General features: G+C 42.9%; 1 protein-coding gene across 1 annotated transcript in view; it reads right to left on the minus strand.

Moving 5' to 3' along the window:
- Positions 1–7,817: 7,817 nt before the first annotated feature.
- The window catches only part of LOC122790097, an 883,343-nt gene continuing 864,905 nt past the window's right edge, over positions 7,818–26,255 (minus strand). Inside the window, exon 7 of the mRNA XM_044057668.1 lies at positions 7,818–9,813. Within this exon, the coding sequence (XP_043913603.1) occupies positions 9,016–9,813 (798 nt within the window). The 3' untranslated portion in view covers positions 7,818–9,015. The remainder of the gene's footprint in view (positions 9,814–26,255) is intronic.

Below are 26,255 nucleotides of genomic sequence, written 5' to 3' on the forward strand. Positions count from 1 at the left end.
TCCACATTGCTTTCAGTTCTGACGGCTTGCACCTGTCACCCCTAGGCTTCCGGATATTGGCAAAGGCTCTTGCCACCCCCATAGTGCCTTTTTTAGGCAAGGCTCAAATTCTAAACCTACCACCCTAGAACACAAAAAAGTAAAAAAACTAAGGGTAATGCTGCTCAATGCCAGAAGTCTCAATCTCAAGATGCACGCACTCGAGGCCCTTCTCAGTATGGAGAACATCGATGTCTGTGCTGTGACAAAAACCTGGTTCAAGGCTCCTGAGAGCACCCCAGCACTAGCAGGTTTCACCTCATATCATGCATTCCGGCCCCAAAATCCGGACAACACCAAGAAAGGAGGGGGGTGTCCATATTCATAAAGGACACCCACACCTCAAGGTTGGTGGCAACGCACGATGCATCGGAGACCATCCAGGTGCAATTAACCATAGGCAAGACTGCTCTGCAATTTGTAGCATGTTACAGGCCACCCTCTCAAACTCAGGAACCTCACATGGCCTTCCTGAAAACAATGGAGGGGATAAATGTATCTCCAAACACCATCATACTAGGTGACTTCAACTACCCTAATAAAGACTGGGAACACTACTCAAGCCCAAACACTCTAGCCCAAAGGTTCCTGGAGTTCATAAACTCAAATGCCATAGAACAACTAGTCACCATCCCCACAAGAGGAGAAAACATACTTGATCTCATCATCACGAACATGGGATCACAATGTTCAACACCAGAAGTATACCCCTCACTGGTGAGATCAGATCATAAACTAATCTCGCTGGAGGTCCTCATCCTGCCCCCACCTGAAATAAAAAAGACCACAGTGAAAAACTTCTCAAAAGCCGACTTCACACTTCTAAAACTAGTGTGGTCTCCTTTAAGGCCCCTGAGCCAGTGGTAAACATTACTCAAACCGCTGAATCACTTACAAATGTCTTCTACCAGCACCTACAGGACTGCATGGATCAGGCAATCCCAAACAAAACTAAGACTCTTTGTACCAAAGGCAAGCGTCCAGTCTGGTGGACCCCAGCCATAAACAAGCTCTACAACAAAAGGAGGAAGCTAAAACAAGATAGAGCAAAACCCTTGAAAGGTAAGACACCTTTGATCATTATAAGTAAAAAACTAAGACCTCTCATAAAATCATCCAAGGCAAATTTTGAGAGAAAAATCGCCAAGGACTCAAAAGACAATCATAAGGCCTTCTTTAGCTATGTTAGAAACCTAGGAGGAAACTCCCAGATATGCTCAGAATTAGTTCAAAATGATGTGAAGATTACTGAACCTACACACATTGCCAACATACTGGCTGACAGGTTCAGTGCAAACTTCCCCCCCCCCCAAAAGGAGAGATATCTATACCAGAGGATTGTAGCCCCCCCAAACATCTCCAACGCCCAGGTGAGAACTGCTCTCCAAAGCAAAAAAACACAGCATCCATGGGACCGGATGGTGTCCCCGGCTGTGTGCTCCACGAACTCAATGAGGAATTAAACCCGCAGTTAGGACAGCTGTTTAATCTTAGCCTCACCTCAGGATACGTACCCAAGGAGTGGCGCATGGCGACTGTGGTCCCACTTCACAAGGGCGGTGCCTCCACCGACCCTGGAAATTACCGTCCCATTAGCTTGACAAGCCTTATCTGCAAAGCCATGGAGAGGATCATAATGGAACTCATAAATAAAGACATAGGGAACTTGCAGACTTTGGATCCAACCCAGTTTGGCTTTGTCAAAGGCAGATCATGCCTTTTAAACTTGGTTGACTTTTTCGAGACAGTCACCAAGGCCATAAGGCAGTCCATACAGCCTACCTTGACCTGGCAAAGGCCTTCGACACAATACCCCACTCAGGTATCATCGAAAAACTCATCAGCTTGAATGTAAACCCATACATCACAAGATGGGTTGCAAACTGGCTAAGTGACAGAACCCACAGGGTCAGAGTTGCTGGAGCCATGTCAGACTCAAAGCCTGTCACAAGTGGTGTCCCACAGGGCTCAGTCCTGGGTCCACTCTTGTTCGGCATCTACTTTTCTGAAGTACAAGCAAACACAGGAGGGTTATGGCTGACAAAGTTTGCAGATGACTGCAAACTGGGCGCCATAGTCGAAAACACATCTGACACAGATATCCTTCAGAAGGGCCTCACAGAAACGGATAACTGTTGCCAGAGCCATGGCCTAAAGTTAAATGCCAAGAAATGCATAGTCATACCTTCGGGAAAAACAAGGTTACCCCTAGCTACCATATAGGTGGCAATCCACTGAGCACAGAAGAAGTCATCAGGGATCTGGGGACCCAGGTTGACAGTAGCCTTCGTTTGACACTCATGTTGCTAAAGTAGTTAGGAAAACCTTCTACATTGCCCACCTGATCATGAAGGGATTCACATCTAGATCAAGGGAGGTCATCATCCCCTGTACTCATCACTCATTAGACCTATGATTGAGTACAATGCCCCATTCGGAATGTATCTGACCCGACACCTGCAGCAGCTGGAAAGGCCCCAAAAGTTCCTCACCAAAAGGATAAAGGGTCTCAAAAATATGTCTTATGCTGCCCGACTGAAAGAACTCCAGCTCTATTCAGTCTCATACCGCTTGCTCAGAGGTGACCTGTGCCTGACATATAAGGCCATGTCAAACCCTGATTTGATGAATATGCTCCACCTCAAAAAATCTAGATCCCTCAGAACCACAAGGGTGGAGACTTAAACCTTGACACGGTTATTAATAGAACGTGCTGGAGGGACAGATTCATCACCCAGAGACTCCCTATGCTGTGGAACAAAATCCCGGTACATGTGAGGCAGAGCACCTCGCTGGCCTTGTTCAAGAGGAATCTTGACCAATGGATGGGGGATCGCAGATATACCCCAGGGATTACTTCAGTGTCACTGCTTGACAGAGGCACAGCAAAATAATAGGCATAGTTTTATTCAAACTAAAGGGGTGGCGAAAGCCAAATAACTATGGGCTAGGCTTATAAATGCCCTTGGGCAGATAGCCTAGTATGAACCTATGAACCTATGAACCTAAATCCTTATATTTTATGACTGTCTCTCTCTGTGCAGGACAGTGTAGTCACTGGGTGTGCTGATTTCAATGATCAATGCTGGTCTTGTCTTCTTTTCTTGGACCACTATATCAGTTTTCTAGCATCTGTCTTTTGAACTGTTGGTAATGGATGATGCCATGTGATGCAGACTTCATTTTTCTGTGATGCTTTGTGGCTCATATTTCCAGTGTTTTTCAACTACTTCAGTACCATAATGTGCACAATCCTAAGTGCAACACTCTTGCCACATTATTATGCTTTTCAGTATACTGTCCTTCTGCCATTAGCATATTGCATCCAGCAATGAGGTGTGCAACTATTTCCAATTCTGTTTTACAAAACCTACATTTGTCTGTTTCTCCCACATGTTCAATGGACTTTGTAAACCAGTGTGGACGTAGCCCACTATCTTGTGCAGCCAGTATTAACCGTTCATCTCTTGGTTTGAATTCGCCTCTCCTTATCCGTTCTTATGTTCATTCCTGATTAATATGAAGTTCTTCCAGAAGTTTTCTACATTTACAACTATAATTACACCTTTCCACATTTCTTGCCTTCTCGTCTGGTCCTTCATCTTATATTCTTTCTTTTGTTTTTTGGCACATTCAGTTGCTGCCTGATTTTTATCTACTTCTGGTTTGATTTCAATTCCCGATTGACTTCAATATGCTTCTGCTAGATTAAGCAGAGAAGTCATCTTAGATTTATGCTCCTTGTGTTTCAAAATTTTTACTACATTTAGGTCTTGTGAGATCAGCAGATATGTGTGGAGTCCCATGATTGCAGATCTATACATGTAATGAATTTCAAGGAGGTCCATCCCTCCTTCAGAACGGGGAATATATAATCTTGGTATGCACTGATTTTTATAAATCATTCGGTGAGCATGATGCATCCTTCTTGTTCTCCTATCGAATCTATCCAACACATTTTGGGGCCAGTCAATCACTCCAAAACTGTAAGTTAGGACAGGAAGAGCACATTGTGTGTTCCAGTTATAATTATGTCATGAATCCTAAGGTCTGACAAAATGACCTCCAGTCACAGACTTATAATCGCCATAAGGTATAGACTCTTAGCATGTGATGTAAAGCTAGGCCATACATTTTAAATTATGTATTTTGTTATAATACTTATTCTACACTTTCAGTATCAGAAAGAAAATTTTAGTCCATAGTGCAATATTTATTAGGAAATTTTACTAGAAATGGTAACACTTCTTACTTTTTTTATTAATTTCATATCTGATAAAAGGAAAACAGGCCATCCTTAGATTTTACTAAATAAAATGGAAAAAATGTTTCCAGAATCATCCATCAGAACTTATAAATAATTACAAGAGTCTAGTACTTGAAGTTTTAGTGTCCATTTATTAGATGATGGGCAGATAAATCATTACAAATGTGCTCTCAAAGCCTTATAAAAATGGTCTGCTTTAAAAGTCCAGTAGTGTCCATTCCAGCGACAGATGTATAGGCTGACAGGGCACTGTCGCATGTACATGCCTATTTACATTGTGCAGTCCCTGTCAAGGCACTACAAAACTGTACATGGCTACTTACACTGTACAGTCTGATAAGACACTGCAGCATTGCACATGGTTACCTACAATGAACAGTCAGAGCAACATAGCACTGTACATGGCTTCTTACACTGTATAGTCTGATAGGGCACTACAGCACTGTTAATGGTTACTTACAATGTACACTCTGGTAGGACACTGCAGCACTACACAGCAGGAAGCAGGGCGTAGCAGTGTTTACTGAGGCAATAGATGAAGGGAAAATGGTGCATACCACCTACCTAGACTTGTCCAAGTCATTTGATGCAATACTCTACTCAGGTATTGTGGATGAACACATGGAACTAGTCATAAAACCCTAAACAAATTGATGGATTGCCAGCTGGCTCACAGATAGGGCCCAAGATGTCAGGATTGATGAGACCACTTCCATCAAGAGACAGGTCACCAGTGGAGTACCTCAGATCTCTATGACCGGCCCACTCTTGTTTGGCATCTACATCTTGGAGGTTAAGGCTAATGTCAAGGGCCTCTGGCTCATCAAGTTCACAGATGGCTGCAAATTAGGAGCTATCATAAATACCCCCCCTGAACCCTAAGATCCTTTAAGATGGTCTAACACAGATAAATGACTGGTGCCAAAGCCACAGATTACAACTTAGTGCAAAGAAGTGCATTATAACCCTAAGAGTTGACCCAGTAGAGATCTGGGAACATATGTAGATAGTAATCTGGTCTTTGACCAACCTGTAGCAAAGATAGTAAGAAAATCATTCTATGCTGCCCAACTTATAAGTAAGTGTATGATATCCAGGTTCAAGGAAGTTATAGTATTACTAATCTCATCCCTTATCAACCCATCATTGAGTATAATTTCCCCTTTGGCATGTACCTGACTAGGGATATGCAGCAGTTGGAATGGGGGTTTCTCACCAAGATAATCCAGGGTATTAACACACTGTCATATACAGAATGTCTTAAAGCCCTGTCTCTATACTCAGCCCCTTGAGGGTGTTGAGAGGTGATCTGTGCTTGGCATATAAAGCATCCTTAGATCCAGCCCTGATGTATCTTTTGCAGAGCCACACAATGAGAAACACCAGAAACACTAGGTCCAGGGATTTAAACTTTGCTTGTGAAATCAGTAGAACATGCTGGCAAACAGAAATGTGACTCAAAGAATCCCCATGTTCTGGATTAAGCTCCCAATCCATGTGAAGCAGAGTCCATCCCTAACCCTGTTCAAATGTAACCTTGACTATTGGATGGAAAATCGCAAAATCATCCTTGGGTTATCCCCATGTCTCTTATAGACATAGGCTGACAGTAAACATTTCCTAACCAGCACTAAATAGGTAATCATAAATTCACCCCTGGGCTGGCCTCAATGTCTTTTTTAGACCAAGGACAAACAAACATTAACTAACTAACCCACCACATAACTTTTTAGCAACCTCCTAACTAACCTACCCATCCTAACTTACATACCCCTTCTAGCAAACATACCCCCTCAGATAAGACACACATGTTACCAGGTCATACAGTTGGGATGAGTTGTGTAGCTAGGCTTATATAGGCCCTGGAGGTCATTAACTTAGTATATACTTATGAACCTATATCATGTGTCTTTTATTTAGCATCAGTTTGCAGTGAGCGTCCCACATTTTGGTGGGAAGATAGGGTATGAAAATGCCTCACATCTGTTGAACAGAACATCCAGGGGTGAAGTCCATACCCCTGTTCCGAGGAAGACTATTAATAAGGTAGTACAAGAGCACACTAGAAGGTGTTTGGCAGGAAGGCAGGTAGATCTCAGGCCAGCAGAGGTAAAGTGGAAGCCAATGTGTTTAAATGATTAAAAAATCCGATAGGGTACGTTATATGTGCATCTTGCAATTAATTTCCTCTTACTACCTTGCTTGTCTCAGAGAGCATCTCAGCTCTAGCACTAACTCAAATATGCATGTTTAATCTCTGAATTTTCATTTGTGCAAAAGGTATTTTTTTTTAAAAAAAATCACAAATATGTACATTTATAAATATATTTATTTTTACTTCAGCATTTACTTTCTTTCCTATATATACAATATAAATAGTACCATAGTCATTTTATTTATGTGAACCATGGCAGAAATAGTGCAATTTGCAATAATTTGCTAGCTTCATACTGTTCCTTTCATCTGTATGAATACTTCAATGCCAGTCAGATAACATACTACATGGTATTACCAGTCTACAACGCAATGTACAAACGCAGTAAACATTTCTTACAATTCCCCTCATAAGTATCACACTAAAGCACATGAACATGTTTAAAAGCTTTACAATTTTATCAAAACTGTTGCTGCAGTTCTCAAAAGTTGCTGAAGCGTAAATCCAGGTTGATCTAGTCAAGACTGGTATAGCTTTAAGGAATACAAGATACTCATGCACTGACAGATGGCTACATGCCCCAAGTACTCAACACTGTTGTACTGAAACAAACATCATACAGATAAAGATAAGATTTGCTGTTCTTTTTTAGCAAACGTGATAAAACAAAATTCTCTGACGTGCTATGATTGTTGTTTAATCAAGACACCATTACTCTAAATTAAAAGATCTAAAGTTTTAGGAGGTCAAATTTCTAAACCAGTGATACCCTCAGGTAGCAAAACACAAAAATATGACTACCTAATGTAATTCTGGGACTTGTAAGAGTGAGTCCAGGAACTAATGGGGAAAACTATTCTAAAATTCAGGAGAACCGTGACTATTGATCCTCACTGTTCTCTATTAAAGCTGTTTTTGTGGGGGCAAGTCCCCTGCATTCATGACGTGGGGGACAAGCCCTCCAAACCTATAAAAACCACATATACACACACACACACACACACACACACACACACACACACACACACACACACACCTCAGAGAAAAGGGTAAAAGCTAAGACCCGGGGTTAGGACTTGGTAAACTAAGGTCACATTTTTGCTCATTAGGCCTTTCTATTCCCAGAAGTATGACAATATCAAATGGTTACCCAAAAATATATAGTCTTTGCAGGGCATAAGCCCCTTACTGCTCTAAATTTATTTATTTAACATTTGTTAACCGGGAAAGTCTGACTTGGAATGAAGCCAATTTTCAGCAGAGGCTCAGGGAGAAAGGCTCCAGGTGCATGTCTTTGTAACGTGGGAGGAAACCGGAGCACCTGGAGGAAACCCATACAAACGCAGGGAGGACATGCAGAATCCACACAGAAGGCACCCCAGCTGGGAATCAAACCGGAGAACCTCTTGCTGGGAGGTGACAACGCTACCACTGCACCACTGTGCCGTCCGAAACAGTCAGTAAATATACTGACTCTGAGGTTGCACAAACTCAAGCGGGAAAAGGTGGATAGCAAAAGTAAAACTCAACTTCTCCAAGTTACACTGCAGTCGTTGTAGGATCTAGACATCTCCAATCCAAGTTACAGTGCAGTCACTGTAGGATCTAGGCATCGCCAATCCAAGTTACAAGGCAGTCATTGTATGATCTAGGCATCTCCAATCTAGAAAAACTTCAGCAATGGCAAACATGCACTCATCTTGTCTCAGTATTCTTAAACTCAGTTTTCTGAGATATGAAGCTGTGTGTATTTCCTGAAAGTCTCTCTATTCAGGACATGCCATTCACATTGTAAACCTCTGTGCACAAAGGGGTGGAGATCTGTCTGCAGTCTACATGAACTGGATCCAAATCAATAGAACCAGTCCCTGAAGAACTGGTTGTGGATACAGAGTGGAATATTTTTACTAGCTCACCTACCTGAGTGGGGTTTACAGTCAAGGAGTATTACTTCTTGGTGAATACCAAGGATGCTAGCCCTGAGACATGTACGTGCAAACTGGGTGAAGCAGTGGGCAGAACATACTGAAAAACAAACTTCCACAGTGCGGTGTACTGGAATATCCTGATCTTTTGTCTGTATACTTCCCTCAACTGCTTACTTGGAGGTTCCCAATATGTGGGACCCTGGACAGAAAGTAAGTTGGAGAGGTGTACAGTAAAGTGGAGCGGCAGGCTCTAAATCAGCTGCAGAACCTAGGTGATGGCAGGCAGTCAGATGTAGTAGGTATAAAAATTCACATTTGTTTACTTCATTACCAAATAAAGATGTTGTAACATATGTGGCCCAAGCATCCTTAAGTACTGAAATCATGTGTCTTACTGCAGTATACAGGTAAGTCATGAATAAAAAACTTGATCTGGCTATATATTTAAAGGCAGGTATGTATGAATTTATCCTATAAAAAATGTAATTTTTTTTCTGCCTCTATCTTAGTGCATTTATTAAATTCCCAGCCTCCTCATGAGAAGATGTTCCTGGATATGAATAGAAGTATGCTTTGCTTCAGCTGATTCAAAGTGGCAAATTTAGCCTCATTTCTAAGAAACTGTACTAAAGCAGTTTGCCACGAGATTCATAGCCATTGTCAGCCATTTGAAAGGGTTCACACAGTATTGGGCATAGTTTGTAACCAGCATTCCTTCTGGTACTTTCTTGTGAAAATGGTTGCTGTTCCTCAGCCTCAGGTTTGGAGTGCAATAAATTTTGAGTAACAGTGTCACTGTCATCTACAATCTGAGATTCCACTGAGTATATATTAACCAAACTGGAGACACTTTCAAGAGATTGAGAGTCAAAGGTATTTCCTTGATCACTGTCTATTTCTTCACAGGTCAACAGTTTCACAGAGCTCAGAGAAATGTTGCTTTGACAGGCTACTAGGGAATCAATCAGGCCTGATGATTTCACATCTTTGAGAATATTTGTTTGGTCTGATGTTAACACACCACAAGCCTCAAAACCTTTGTAAAGATTCTGACTATGAGACACATTTAACTCTTCACTCTCTGTCTGCATTGGTGTGAAGTCTTTTATCGTGGCTGCACAACAGGATTTTATTGTTGCACTAGGGTCTTGAAAAGGAAAGGATGATAAAGAATACATGCTGTCCACTTCCTGGTTTTTGGACTCATAAAAGTTCTGCTTCTGACAACCATCTGAACAGCTCCAACAATGTTTGCTTCCAACATTTTTACTCTTTTCGTACAAAGTTAAGCCATTCTGGAGCTGTTGGATAGGAATGAATTGTGGCTTCCAATCATAAGTCTGACAGATGCTGAGGGAACTGATATGGTCTCCCTCCGGTTTGTGGTCTTTATCCTTACAAGCCAGTTCATTATTGATCATTTCCTGCAGGAAACAAAAAACAAGTCATTGCAACTCCATATAAATAGGTAAAGGTAATTTCTTCACACACATCCTCTTCTCTACCATATTAGGTCATTACCTCGAGTGTACTACAAGTCCTTTTTTTACATTTAGTTGCTTATCTGCTTACTGGTATAATCAAAAGTTTCATCCTTTCCAATGTGTGTACCTTTAAAAAATTCTATTTAAAGTATATAAGAACAAATTAAAAAAATATTTGTATGTACTATAGTATATTTAAAAGCAATTTACATGTGTAGTTTAACATCCTAGATCCCAAATACATTTTGCATTCTTCATATTACAGTAAAAAGCCAGAGCTCTACCACAAAAGAGCCACGGTGTTGTAATGGAGCACCTTGTGACTTTTCTAGGTTTGAACCTATATTTTACTAGATGCATGCATTTTGTAATATTAGGTTTCACTTCATACTGCAGTATAGCTGACCACTGTGTTCAACCCAGCAGGTCTGGTTACCCTATTCTTAAATATCACTGCCTTCTAATCCCACAACCCAGATGCAAATTATTATAGTCTTAAAGTGCTAACAAAACTTATGTGGCTTGCCTTATAATAATCAATTTATATTTTTTAATTTATTTTGTGTGATCTTCATATAACATAATAAAGATAGCTATTTGTATATGTCTGACTGATACTGACAGCAGAGTCACTTAAAGCAATGCACTCAGGATCTCTGTCACTCTCCCAGTACAATCTGTGTTGCATATTAAATTAATTTCTGTTCCTTTTCTTTGTATCCCATCTATAAAATTTCAGAGGATATCCTATATTTGCAGCAAGAAGGAAAGTACCATTTTACAAATGCATTTCTGAAATTTCTATCTCACCACAGATGGTTGTGTACTAGGAAGTAGACATGTCATACAATAGCAAAACAGAGACACGATGCCAAAGAACTTGTTCTACATACAGAAATGCTGTGAAGGCTGCTCCTGCGTCGTCATGCTAATGACCACAACATGCAATTACCACCAAAAAATGTGCCAGATGAAAAAGATGGAACAAAAATTACAAAAAAATGCAAATACCACACATTTAAAAACGATTTAACTGAAAAAGAACTGCTAGTAAAATAGGGCAGTGACAAAGGTTTCCAGGCTTTATACATCAGAATGTTACAGGCATAATTGCATATTGGTTTTCCTAATTAGCCTACAGATATTCAGGTATAACTAGAAATGTTCCATATGTCTAAACTGATTGTTTAAAAGGCCAAAACATCTCATACAACCATTATCAATACATACTGTGGCATATTTCCATTAGGGAATAGTCACCCCAATAAGGTAATCCCCCTAAAATGCCATGTCTCCCAACTGCCTGACAAAATAAGCACTTGACCACAACTGGCGACGTTATCTTCTGATAAAAACACAGATTCACTGTTTTTGCAAAGAGTGATCCTTCATTGTACCTTCCATGTGAAAACTTCACCGCACGCCTCCATATTTGTGTATAATAGCTCAACAGTCAAGTAGCGATGGGACAACCAAAAGACCTAATAAAACTCGCCTTCAAGCAAAGAAAGACAATAAAACTGTGTTGTAATCAGACAAAACAAAGTCGCTAAATTTGCAGCACATACCCTTACAAAACCCACCACTGAAAAGCCTAAACCGTTAAAACTTCCACATCAGCTAACAAATACTCAGCTTTTTGTCACCTATAAAATTATCCAGTATCCATCTGCCTGTCCAGCACTAATGCATTCTACACAACTATGTTCCCAGTCAGTCATTGTGATCCAGTGACCAAAAACTCCTACCTGTCTACAAACCTAGCAAATCTGATAGGCATTGTCTGTACTCGTACGAGGTTGCTAAGGCCTGGAACTCCTTAACTGTATCCATCAGGTCAATACCCTCTCACCTATCTTTCAAAACCAACTGGAAATGACACATGATGGTTTTTCCCCACATGAGAATTTCTAAACAAATGCTAAACATCTGACTGAGTAGCATTTTAAATTTTGGCCAAGTAGAGTTACAATAAAAATTAATACTGTTGCGGTTATAACATTCCACAGTTCTGCCAGTATTCTCTCAGTGTGGCAAAAAGCATATGATATGCACCAAGTCCCTAGTGCATTTGGAAACATATCAGGCAGACAAGTATCAATGAAATATTTGAGAAACATAGCATAAGAAGTGGTGTCAAGTGTCACAGCTTGTATACATGTAGACCAGCAGTACAACAGCAACATCAGCAGTGTGGGCCAATTGTCACAGCTTGTCGACATGTAGGCCAGCAGTACAACAGTAGTGGCAGTGTGGGTCAAGTGTCACAGCTTGTCGACATGTAGACCAGCAGTACAATAGTAGTAGCAGTGTGGGTCAAGTGTCACAGCTTGCAGACTTGTACGTCGGCAGTACAACAGTAGCGGCAGTGTGGGTCAAGTGTCACAGCTTGTCGACATGTAGGTCAGCAGTACAACAGTAGCGGCAGTATGGGGCAAGTGTCACAGCTTGTATACATGTAGGCCAGCAGTAAAACAGTAGTGGCAGTATGGGTCAAGTGTCAAAGCTTGTCGACACGTAGGCCAGCAGTACAACAGTAGCGGCAGTATGGGTCAAGTGTCACAGCTTGTATACATGTAGGCCAGCAGTACAACAGTAACAGCAGTGTGGGTCAAGTGTCACAGCTTGTATACATGTAAGCCAGCAGTGCAACAGTAGCGGCAGTGTGGGTCAAGTGTCACGGCTTGTTGATATGTAGTTCAGCAGTACAACAGTAGCGGCAGTATGGGGAAAGTGTCACAGCTTTGTACACATGTAGACCAGCAGTACAACAGTAGCAGCAGTGTGGGTCAAGTGTCACAGCTTGTAGACATGCATGCCAGCAGTACAACAGTAGTGACAGTGTGAGTCAAGTATCACAGCTTGTAGACATGTAGGCCAGCAGTACAACAGTAGCGGCAATGTGGGACAAGTGTCACAGCTTGTAGACATGTAGGCCAGCAGTAGAACAGTAGTGGCAGTGTGGGTCAAGTGTCACAGCTTGTAGACATGTAGGCCAGCAGTACAACAGTAGTGACAATGTGAGTCAAGTATCACAGCTTGTAGACATGTAGGCCAGCAATACAACAATAGCAGCAGTGTGGGTCAAGTGTCACAGGTTGTAGACATGTAGGACAGCAGTACAACAGTAGCCGCAGTGTGGGTCAAGTGTCACAGCTTGTATACATGTACAACAGCAGTACAACAGCAACAACAGCAAGCAGTGTGGGTCAAGTGTCACAGCTTTTCGACATATAGGCCAACAGTACAACAGTAGCGGCAGAGTGGGTCAAGTGTCACAGCTTGTACACATGTAGGCCAGCAGTACAACAGTAGTGGCAGGGTGGGTCAAGAGTCACAACTTGTAGACATGTAGGCCAGCAGTACAACAGTAGCTGCAGTGTGGGTCAAGTGTCACAGCTTGTAGACACGCAGGCCAGCAGTACAACAGTAGCTGCAGTGTGGGTCAAGTGTCACAGCTTGTAGACATGTAGGCCAGCAGTACAACAGTAGCAGCAGTGTGAGTCAAGTGTCACAGCTTGTCGACATGTATGCCAGCAGTATAAAAGTAGCGGCAGTGTGGGTCAAGTGTACATGCTGGCCAGCAGTACAACAGTAGCAGCAGTGTAAGTCAAGCATCACAGCTTGTCGACATGTACGCCAGCAGTACAACAGTAGCAGCAGTGTGAGTCAAGCATCACAGCTTGTCGACATGTACGCCAGCAGTACAACAGTAGCTGCAGTGTGGGTCAAGTGTCACAGCTTGTAGACACGCAAGACAGCAGTACAACAGTAGCTGCAGTGTGGATCAAGTATCACAGCTTGTAGACATGTAGGCCAGCAGTACAACAGTAGCAGCAGTGTGAGTCAAGTGCCACAGCTTGTCGACATGTAGGCCAGCAGTACAACAGTAGCGGCAGTATGGGGCAAGTGTCACAGCTTGTATACATGTAGGCCAGCAGTACAACAGTAGCGGCAGTATGGGTCAAGTGTCACAGCTTGTTAACACGTAGGCAAGCAGTACAACAGTAGCGGCAGTATGGGTTAAGTGTCACAGCTTGTAGACATGTAGGCCAGCAGTACAACTGTAGTGGCAGGGTGGGTCAAGTGTACATGCTGGCCAGCAGTACAACAGTAGCAGCAGTGTAAGTCAAGCATCACAGCTTGTCGACATGTACGCCAGCAGTACAACAGTAGCAGCAGTGTGAGTCAAGCATCACAGCTTGTCGACATGTACGCCAGCAGTACAACAGTAGCAGCAGTGTGAGTCAAGTGTCACAGCTTGTCGACATGTAGGCCAGCAGTACAACAGTAGCGGCAGTATGGGGCAAGTGTCACAGCTTGTATACATGTAGGCCAGCAGTACAACAGTAGTGGCAGTATGGGTCAAGTGTCACAGCTTGTCGACACGTAGGCCAGCAGTACAACAGTAGCGGCAGTATGGGTTAGGTGTCACAGCTTGTATACATGTAGGCCAGCAGTACAACAGTAAAAGCAGTGTGGGTCAAGTGTCACAGCTTGTATACATGTAAGCCAGCAGTACAACCGTAGCGGCAGTGTGGGTCAAGAGTCACAGCTTGTCGACATGTAGGTCAGCAGTACAACAGTAGCGGCAGTATGGGGCAAGTGTCACAGCTTGCATACATGTAGGCCAGCAGTACAACAGTAGCAGCAGTGTGGGTCAAGTGTCACAGCTTGCTGACATGTAGGCCAGCAGTACAACAGTAGCGGCAGTATGGGTTAAGTGTCACAGCTTGTATACATGTAGGCCAGCAGTACAACAGTAAAAGCAGTGTGGGTCAAGTGTCACAGCTTGTATACATGTAAGCCAGCAGTACAACAGTAGCGGCAGTGTAGGTCAAGTGTCACAGCTTGTCGACATGTAGGCCAGCAGTACAACAGTAGTGACAGTGTGAGTCAAGTATCACAGCTTGTCGCCATGTAGGCCAGCAGTACAACAGTAGCAGCAGTGTGGGTCAAATGTCACAGCTTGTATACATGTAGGCCAGCAGTACAACAGTAACAGCAGTGTGGGTCAAGTGTCACAGCTTGTATACATGTAGGCCAGCAGTACAACAGTAGCAGCACTATGGGTAAAGTGTCACAGCTTGTCAACACGTAGGCCAGCTGTACAACAGTAGCGGCAGTATGGGTCAAGTTTCACAGCTTGTATACATGTAGGCCGGCAGTACAACAGTAACAGAAGTGTGGGTCAAGTGTCACAGCTTGTACACATGTAGGCAAGCAGTACAACAGTAGCATCAGTGTGGGTCAAGTGTCACAGCTTGTTGACATGTAGGTCAGCAGTACAACAGTAACGGCAGTATGGGGCAAGTGTCACAGCTTGTATACATGTAGGCCAGCAGTACAACAGTAGCAGCAGTGCGGGTCAAGTGTCACAGCTTGTGGACATGTAGGCCAGCAGTACAACAGCAGCGACAGTGTGAGTCAAGTATCACAGCTAGTAGATATGTGTGCCAGCAGTACTACAATAGCGGTAGGGTGGGTCAAGTGTCACAGCTTGTAGACATGTAGGCCAGCAGTATAACAGTAGCTGCAGTGTGGGTCAAGTGTCACAGCTTGTATACATGTAGACCAGCAGTACAACAGCAACACCAGCAGGCAGTGTGGGTCAAGTGTCGCAGCTTGTCGACATGTATGTCAGCAGTACAACAGTAGCGACAGAGTGGGTCAGGTGTCACAGCTTGTAGACATGTAGGCCAGCAGTACAACAGTAGCGGCAGGGTGGGGCAAGTGTCACAGCTTATAGACATGTAGGCCAGCAGTACAACAATAGCAGCAATGTAAGTCAAGTGTCACAGCTTGTTGACATGTACACCAGCAGTACAAAAGTAGCAGCAGTGTGGGTCAAGTGTCACAGCTTGTATACATGTAGGCCAGCAGTACAACTGTAGCGGCAGTGTGGGACAAGTGTCACAGCTTGCCAACATGTAGGCCAGCAGTACAACAGTAGCAGCAGTCTGGGACAAGTGTCACAGCTTGCAGACATGTAGGCCAGCAGTACAACAGTAGCGGCAGTGTGAGTCAAGTGTCACAGCTTGTATACATGTAGTCCAGCAGTACAACAGTACCAGCAGTGTGGGTCAAGTGTCACAGCTTGTATACATGTAAGCCAACAGTAGCGGCAGTGTGGGTCAAGTGTCACAGCTTGTTGACATGTAGGTCAGCAGTACAACAGTAGCGGCAGTATGGGGAAAGTGTCACAGATTTGTACACATGTAGGCCAGCAGTACAACAGTAGCAGCAGTGTGGGTCAAGTGTCACAGCTTGTAGACATGTAGGCCAGCAGTACAACAGTAGTGACAGTGTGAGTCAAGTATCACAGCTTGTAGACATGTAGGCCAGCAGTACAACAGTAGTGGCAATGTGGGACAAGTGTCACAGCTTGTAGACATGTAGGCCAGCAGTAGAACAGTAGTGGCAGTGTGGGTCAAGTGTCACAGCTTGTAGACATGTAGGCCAGCAGTACAACAGTAGTGACAGTGTGAGTCAAGTATCACAGCTTGTAGACATGTAGGCCAGCAGTACAACAATAGCAGCAGTGTGGGTCAAGTGTCACAGGTTGTAGACATATAGGCCAGCAGTACAACAGTAGCCGCAGTGTGGGTCAAGTGTCACAGCTTGTATACATGTACAACAGCAGTACAACAGCAACAACAGCAAGCAGTGTGGGTCAAGTGTCACAGCTTTTCGACATGTAGGCCAACAGTACAACAGTAGCGGCAGAGTGGGTCAAGTGTCACAGCTTGTACACATGTAGGCCAGCAGTACAACAGTAGTGGCAGGGTGGGTCAAGAGTCACAACTTGTAGACATGTAGGCCAGCAGTACAACAGTAGCTGCAGTGTGGGTCAAGTGTCACAGCTTGTAGACACGCAGGCCAGCAGTACAACAGTAGCTGCAGTGTGGGTCAAGTGTCACAGCTTGTAGACATGTAGGCCAGCAGTACAACAGTAGCAGCAGTGTGAGTCAAGTGTCACAGCTTGTTGACATGTATGCCAGCAGTACAACAGTAGCGGCAGTGTGGGTCAAGTGTACATGTAGGCCAGCAGTACAACAGTAGCAGCAGTGTAAGTCAAGCATCACAGCTTGTCGACATGTACGCCAGCAGTACAACAGTAGCAGCAGTGTGACTCAAGCATCACAGCTTGTCGACATGTACGCCAGCAGTACAACAGTAGCTGTAGTGTGGGTAAAGTGTCACAGCTTGTAGACACGCAGGCCAGCAGTACAACAGTAGCTGCAGGGTGCATCAAGTGTCACAGCTTGTAGACATGTAGGCCAGCAGTACAACAGTAGCAGCAGTGTCAGTCAAGTGTCACAGCTTGTCGACATGTAGGCCAGCAGTACAACAGTAGCGGCAGTATGGGGCAAGTGTCACAGCTTGTATACATGTAGGCCAGCAGTACAACAGTAGCGGCAGAATGGGTCAAGTGTCACAGCTTGTTGACATGTAGGCCAGCAGTACAACAGTAGCGGCAGTATGGGTTAAGTGTCACAGCTTGTATACATGTAGGCCAGCAATACAACAGTAACAGCAGTGTGGGTCAAGTGTCACAGCTTGTATACATGTAGCCCAGAAGTACAAAAGTAGCGGCAGTGTGGGACAAGTGTCACAGCTTGTCGACATGTAGGCCAGCAGTACTAAAGGAGGAGAGATGGGAGGAGTAACTTGGACAGGAATTGAAACTTGCAAAACTGCTCCTTGTGAAAAGTCTTTTTTATCTCAGTAATTTGTTGACACTTTTGCAAGTTTCTTTCTGAGAATGTGTAGCACAGCAATAGGAACAACATTTTCTAAAACTCAGCACGTACCAGTCAATGACACATGAGCTGCAGACTCTCAAACTTGGCATTTTTTTAGGTGGTCCATTCTAAGTGAATGGAAGTCTAGTCTGACAACAAATGATAGGGCTATTTGTTCTCACAGTCTGTGCATTGAGACAGATTTAGCTTTCCAAAGGAATCACAATGTCTGCCCCCATGAGGACAGACAAGAGTAAAAAAAATAAAAAAAATTAGGAATGAGCACTTATTTTGCTGCAGGCAGCTTTAGGAAGTGCAGTAAATCATGGCAAGATAAAAAATATATGTTTTTTCATTGATTGCCCGTAGTGGTCCTTTAACTAATAAAGGTCCAACAGTTATGGTGGTGCATTTCTTGGTCATGTTAGTAAGAACTACATCTAGTATCCTTGTTCCTCTTGTTGGGATTTGAACAATTTTTTCTAGGGCATTTGAGTTAAAGTCAAGGAACTTTTGCACAAGTGAGTTATGACTGGAGTAGGTTTCCCAATTGATGGTGGGATAATTGAAATTCCCCATGACCAGAGTGTTTGGCTGTATAATGATTGACTCCAGTTTGGTCAAAATTGGTGAATCTGGGAATTTTGAGGCAATGTTAGAACTGTCTCATGTACACGGACAACCCTCTCCTCCTCCAAACAGGTTCAAATATATGTGAGAGATGCAACCATTTAGCCAAACTGGAGGCTGAGCTCTCTCATCTCAAAACTAGTGTAACCAGTCAGGAGGAGAAGGTAACCTCACACAACACAATTCCAGTATCACATAGTCCCACCACATCAGTGAACCAAACACATAAATACACAAAAACATACTCGGAGGCTCTAAATAAAAATCTACCTAAGCAACAGAGACCTCCAAAGCAGACATACAAGCAAATGCTACCTCAAAACAAAACACGCACAACACATAACCCACAAAGTCAGTGTGCCAAGCAGCCACAGCCCTTAAGGCTGAATAACACACCTGATATTCTTGTAATAGGTGACTCTATTGTCAGACACATTGACGTCCCACTCACCAGGCTGAATAAAGAGAAGGTCACGTTAAGCTGCCTGTCGGGTGCTAGGGTCCGCCACATAACGCAAGCACTCAGGTCACTCCAAAGCAAATACAAATATGACTCAGTCATTGTACATGCTGGTGTGAATGACCTGAGACGTACCTCCCTGGACTACATGAAAAGAGACATAGAGGAGCTCTCTGATCATGTAGCCCAGGCTGGTATGACCCTGACCTTGAGCAGCATCTTACCCTCACCTAGAATGATGCCACAGTACAAAGACAAAATGATCGATTTTAACAATTGGCTAAAATTTTGGTGTCATTCAAAGGGGATCCAGTGTCTGTCAGCCTGGGATGACATGCTCGACAAGCCACGTTGCTTTGCTAGGGACGGCTTGCACCTGTCACCACTGGGCTTTCGAATATTGGCAAAGGCTCTAGCCACCCCCATAGTGCCTTTTTAGGCAAGGCTCAAAAGTCAAACCCACCCCCATAGACAGCACAAGGAACAAGAAACTAAGGGTAATGCTGCTAAACGCCAGAAGTCTTAACCTCAAGATGCATGCACTCAAAGCTCTCCTCAGTATGGAGAACATCGATATCTGTGCAGTGACAGAAACCTGGTTCAAGGCTCCAGACAGCACCCCAGCACTACCAGGCTATACCTCATATCATGCTTTTTGGCCCCAAAACCCGGACCGAACCACAAAAGGAGGGGGAGTTTCCATATTTATCAGGGATATCCACACCTCCAGGTTAGTGGCATTGCACGGCATCGGAGACCATCCATGTACAACTAACAGTGGGCAAGACTGCTTTTCAGTTTATAGCATCCTACAGACCACCCTCTCAAAGTCAGGAATCCCACTTGGCTTTCCTGAAAACATTGGAGAACATGAAGATCTCTCTGAACACCATTATATTGGGTGACTTCAACTACCCAAACATTGACTGGGAGCACTACTCAAGCCTCAGCACCTTAGCCCAAAGGTTCCTGGAAATTATAAACTCAAATGCTATGGAACAACTAGTCACCAGTCCCACAAGAGGGGACAACATACTAGACCTGATCATTACCAACATGGGGACTCTATGCTCCACACCAGAAGTATATCCCTCATTGGTAAGATCAGACCATAAATTAATTTCACTGGATGTCCACATCCCGACCCCACCCCCAGCCCAGAAAACCACAGTGAAAAACTTCTCAAAAGTGAACTTCTCACTTCTCAAAACCGAAGTGGAATCCTTCAAGGCCCCAGGGCCAGTGGAAACTACGGCTCAAACTGCAGAATCCTATATAAATGCACTCTACGGACATCTCCAGGAATGCATGGATCATGCTATCCCAAACAAAACCAAGACCCAATCATCCAAAGGCAGGCGCCCAGTCTGGTGGACCCCTGCCATAAATAAACTGTACAACAGAAGGAGGAAGCTACTACATGATAGAGCAAAATCCCTAATAGGGAAGGCATCTCTGATCAGTACTAGCAAAAAATTATGATCCCTCATAAAATCCTCCAAGGCCAGCTTCGAGAGAAAAATTGCACAGGACACCAAAGACAATCATAAGGCTTTTTTCAGTTATGTTAGAAACCTGGGATGCAACTCCCAGACTTGTTCTGAGTTGATTCTAAATGACGAAAATACACTGAACCCACAGACATCGCCAATATCCTAGCAGACAGGTTCAGTGCAAACTTCTCCACCCCCCCCCAAAAGAGCAAGTATCTATCCCGGCAGAGGGCTGCCTCCCAAACATCTCTGATGCTCAGGTGAAGGCTGCCCTCTCCAAAGCAAAAAACACTGCTTCCATGGGACCAGATGGCGTCCCAGGTTGCATCCTACGTGAACTCCAAGAGGAACTAATCCCTCAAATAAAACAGCTATACAATCTCAGCCTCACTACAGGATATGTGCCCACAGAATGGCGTACAGCAACAGTGGTCCCACTCCACAAAGGTGGAGCCTCTACAGACCCTGGAAACTATTGCTCCATAAGCCTGACTAGCTTAGTCTGCAAGGCTATGGAGAGGATCATCATGGAGCTCATAAACAAAGACATTGGGGACCTACAGACACTAGATCCTACCCAGTTCAGCTTTGTCAAGGGCAGATCCTGCCTTTTGAACCTGGTTGACATCTTCAAAACAGTCACCAAAGCCATAGATGAAGGGGAAGGTAGTCCACACAGCCTATCTGGACCTTGCAAAGGCATTTGACACAATACCCCACTCGGGCATCATAGATAAGCTATCCAGCTTAAATATAAATCCCTATGTCACAAGATGGGTCGCAAACTGGCTCAAAGACAGAACCCACAGAGTGAGAGTTGCTGGAGCCATGTCCGACTCGAAACCGGTCACAAGTGGCATCCCACAGGGTTCTGTCCTGGGACCACTCTTGTTCGGTATATACTTTTCCGAGGTACAGGCAAACGTGGGAGGCGCAGACGACTGCAAACTGGGCACCATAATCAACTCTCCAGCTGACACAAACATCCTTCAAAAAGGTCTCACAGAGACAGATAACTGGTGCCAGCACCATGGTTTAAAGCTAAATGCCAAAAAATGTATAGTCATACCCTTTGGCAAAAACAATGTCCCCACAAATTACCACATAGGCGGAAACCCATTAAGTACAGAGAAAGTTATTAGGGACCTGGGGATCCAAGTTGATAGCAATCTCTCCTTTGAAAACCACATTGCCAAAGTGGTTAGAAAGACCTTCTACATAGCCCACCTCATCACGAAGGGTTTCACATCTAGATCAAGAGAGGTAATCATGCCCCTTTATTCATCCCTCATCAGGCCCATCATAGAATACAATGCCCCTTTTGGGATGTACCTTACCCGACACCTGCAGCAATTAGAAAGACCCCAAAAGTATCTCACCAAGAGGATCAAGGGTCTCAAACAGATGTCATATGCTGCTCGGTTAAAAAAACTCCAGCTCTACTCAGTTGCATACCGCCTACTTCGAGGCGATCTATGCCTGACATACAAAGCTATGTCAAATCCAGAATTAATGGACATGCTCCACCTCAGTAAATCTAAATCCCTTAGAGCCACACGCTCGAGGGACTTGAACCACAGCACAGAAATAAATAGAACTTGCTGGAGGGACAGGTTCATAACCCAGAGGCTCCCTTCACTCTGGAATAGAATTCCAGTTCATGTGAGGCAGAGCACCTCACTGAATCTCTTCAAGAAGAATCTCGATAGGTGGATGGGGGATCATAGGTTTGTCCCAGGGATTACTCCTGTGTCACTATTAGACACAGGCACAGTAAACTAAACCTTAAAAAGGGCACAGTATACTCAAATCAAGAGGTGGCGTAAGCCATACAGAATCGGGCTAGGCTTATAATTCCCCCAGGGCAGATAGCCTAGTATGAACCTATGAACCTATAGGGAAGCCACCTCAAGTAGTAAACCCATAACAAATGGTGTAGCCCATGGATCAGTCTTGGGGCCTCTGCTGTTTCGGATATACTTTTCAGAGGTGCAGGCCAAATCTAGTGCGCTATGGCTGACCAAGTTTGCAGATGTCTGCAAGTTGGGTGCTGTCATCAATTTTCCTACTGATGTGGGCATCCTCCAAGAGGGTCTCACCCAAACATATAACTGGTGCCAGAAACATGGCCTCAAACTGAAAGCCAAAAAATGCATCATCATCCATTTTGGAGAGAGTAATGTCCCCACAAATTATCACACTGATAATAAGGTCCTTAGCACACAATCAGTCGTGAGGGACTTGGGCACTCAGGTTGATAGCAAACTGACTTTTGCCCACCATATTGACTTTGTTGTACAGAAAGCTTTCTACATGGAACACCTTATTACTAATGGTATCTCATCCAAGGACAAGGTAGTCATAACATCCCTGAATTCTTCCCTTATAAGACCCATTATTGAGTACAGTGCCCCTTACCTCACAAAACACATGCAGCAGCTGTAGAGACCACAGAGGTTCCTCACCCATAGAATCCAGGGTCTCAAACATCTACTCTACACAGATAGGCTAAAAGCCCTGTCCCTCTACTCAGTCTCCTACAGACTCTTCAGAGGTGACCCCTGTCTGGTATACAAAGAAATTTCAGACCCTGCCCTAATAGGACTGCTGCATATCCACAAGTCAAGCTCCACTCGAGTAGCCCACACGTGCAACCTCAACCTAGTCTGTAACATCAATAGAACTTGTTGGTGGGGCAGATTTGTGTCCAAGAGACTCCCCCTTTTGTGGAATAGACTCCTCCTCCAAGTAAAGCAGAGTACCTCATTAAGTCTTTTTAAGTGCAACCTGGATAACTTGAAGGGAAACAGAAAATACACACCTGGGATTCCACCTGTGTTCCTGCTGGACAGTAGCATAGGGTGCTGCTGGTTAGAAGATAGGGTAAATTCTTGGCTAGGCTTGTAAGGTTCTCAGGGCCAATAGCCTAGTATCTTTCCATGATCCTATTATTACAGGGATAAAGATCCAAGGGGAATATTCTGGGGTGCGACTCTGTCCCCGCTGCTCTTTTCCCTCGCCATTAATCCATTAAGCTGTCTGCTTAGCAGATTATGTCATGGCTATCATTTGGATCCCAGAAAGCAACAAAGTGTAAAGACATCTTCTCTTTGTGGATGATTTAAAACTGTACAGCTCATCAGATGAGGAACGGGAAGCACAACTGCAAGTTGTCAAAATGTTTTCAGATGATATGAGAATGGCCTTTGGTCTTGATAAATGTGCAAAAGCAACCTCTAAAGCAGGAAATCTGCAGCACCAAGAAAACATCAGTTTGGGAAAAGAATGTGATATAAAAGAACTTGAGGAAGAGCGAGTGTATAAAGATTTTGGAATTGATGAAGGATTAAAATAAAACATGGACAAATACAAATAAAAGTCAGTAAGGAATGTTTTAGAAGACTTAAATTAATCCTGAAAACAGCTTTGACAGCTAGGAACAAAGTTCAACCTACAAACCAATTTGCTCTTCCTGTTTTAACTTACAGTTTTGGAGTGACTGACTGGCCTCAAAAGGTGTTGGATGGATTAGGCAGGAAAACAAGAAGGATGCTTCATGCTCATCAAATGATTTTTTAAAATCAGTGCATACCAAGATTATATATTCCCCTTTTCCGAAGGAGGTATGGGCCTCCTTGAAATTGATTACATGTATAGCTATGCAATCGTGAGATTGCATACATATCTGCTGATCTCAAAAGACCCAAATGTAGTGAAAGTTTTGAAACATGAGGAGAACAAATTAAGATAACTTCCATGCTTAGTTTAGCAGAAGCAGTTTGGCATCAAGCAGGAATAGAAATCAAAGCAGAAGTAGATAAAAATCATGCAGCAACTGAATGTGCCAAAAAATAAAGAATTTAAGGTGAAGGATCAGATGAGAAGGTTAGAAATGTGGAAAATGTATAAATATAGTTGCAAGTATCGGACACTCTTGGAACACCCTCATGTTGATCAGGATCAAATGCAGGAATGGTGAAGGACAGGTGAATTTAAACCAAAAGATAAAAGGTTAATTTTGGTGGCCTAAGATAGTGGACTACATACACGATGATTTACAAAGTCCACTGAACATGGAGAAATGTAGGTTTTGTAGAAGAAAATTGGAAACAGTTGTACATCTTGTAGCTGGCTGTTATATACTAATGGCAGAAGGACTGTATGCTGTAAAGCATAATAATATGGCACAAATGTTGCATTGAGGAGTGTGAAAACAATTAGGGTATTGAAATGGCTGAAAACCACTGGCAACATGAACCACAAAGAATCATAGAAAATGATTACATGGGATCACCCATCAACAATAGTTCAAAAAACTGATACGAGAAAACCAGATATAGTAGTCCATGAAAAGAAGACAAAAGTAGCATTGATCATTGAAATTGCTACACGTAGCAATGAAAAATACCAGGGTTTTCAGGCAGAAACAAGGGCAATGTGGAAGAAGGACACCCAGACAGTTCCAGTAGTAATAGAAGCAACAGATCTTATAAAAAGAATTTACAATCGTGCTTAGATATGTTATCGATACATGTAACTCTACATGAATTGCAGGAGGTGTCACTGCTAGGCACATTGCGGGTGCTGCGAAGGGCACTTCTGGCTAACATCAAAGACTGAAACAATATTACTTTCATTAACTTTAATTATACTTTGACTTAGGAATGGGGTCCATTCCTGTCAAAATAGTAGAAACCCAAAAGTCTTGTAGAAATTTAAAAATGCATCCATGGATATTATTAGGGCCCACTGATGCAATGTTTTTTAGATGTGGAGAGGACTGTGAGGGCCTGCCTGTTCTTAGTGATAGCTGGAAAAGAAATGGTAGAGGATATTTGCTGGGGAATACCAGATCATCTCAGAGCCATATGAATTCTGTCTTCTGCTTATACTTTATTGTTCTTATTAACAGTTTAGACTAAAGTTACTTTTGACCGCTCTTTTATCTTTGACTTGGGTAACTACTTCAGACAATTACATGTTTCTGTCAAGACGTCTCTCTCCATATTTACAGTTTGACAGGTATGGCTTTAGTTGTAACCGAAATTACACAAATTCACAAGAAAGGAATGTTTTTTTTTTTTTGCAGAATATTCATATTGACTAGGCAGATTTTTTTTTTTGTTAAGTAGAACTAGCCAGTGCAACTTTAAGTTACATAATACATACATAAATACATAATACATACATACATACATACATAAATAAGCAAACAGACAGACATATTCCATGTGAAACTGTGATGTCATTTATTTTACAAAATAAATTAACAAGCAAATAGTTTTCTTGGGAAGTCAGGGTTTTATTTATTAGCATATTTCACAACTAATGACATACCTAGGTATATATAGCTCTTTTTGATATAATGTAACAGTTGTACACTGAAACAATGTAAACTGCAACTGAGAGCAAATGTGATACTTTGTTGCAAACAGACAGTTTGCTGCAGAATCACAACAATGCAAGATGTCCTCAATATACACTCATCCTTTTAAGAATATATTTGCACCTAAAACTAAATAAATAAAGATGGATGCATCCTTTTATGTGTAATATAGCTACTTGAGTACACGTCTAATTTACATTTACACATTTTACACACATGTACAAAAAGTAACATGTTTTAGTCATGGTCAGTACTGCCCTTCTAGCTTATACATGTACCAGAACAGTCATTTCAATATAAGTGAAGATGTTCTTAAACAATTCAACAGTACTAATTGCTTTAATATAGTTAGAAATTGTATTCCACATGTCAGCTGGTCTTACAGAGAACAAATTACTGTATCTCTCATTCCTGTTTCATTTCCGAGACAGATTGTCTAAAGAGCTCTACTACTCATTGATAACTCCAAACATTCCAAGAGGTAGTTGTCTGGGATTACTCTCTACGTAAGGTGTCCACTTAAATATCAATATCAGATGCAGTGAAAAGTTCAAATATTTCAATTGTTTGTAATAAATTAAACTTTCACATCCATGAATGCCCTTGCAATATTTTTGCTGTGCTCTTTACAGTCTATTCATGTTAATTTTATGATGAGTTCAAATTCT

Source organism: Protopterus annectens, chromosome 15.part0 (genome assembly GCF_019279795.1).
Source record: "Protopterus annectens isolate FY-2018-M chromosome 15.part0, PAN1.0, whole genome shotgun sequence".
Taxonomy (NCBI): domain Eukaryota; kingdom Metazoa; phylum Chordata; order Ceratodontiformes; family Protopteridae; genus Protopterus; species Protopterus annectens.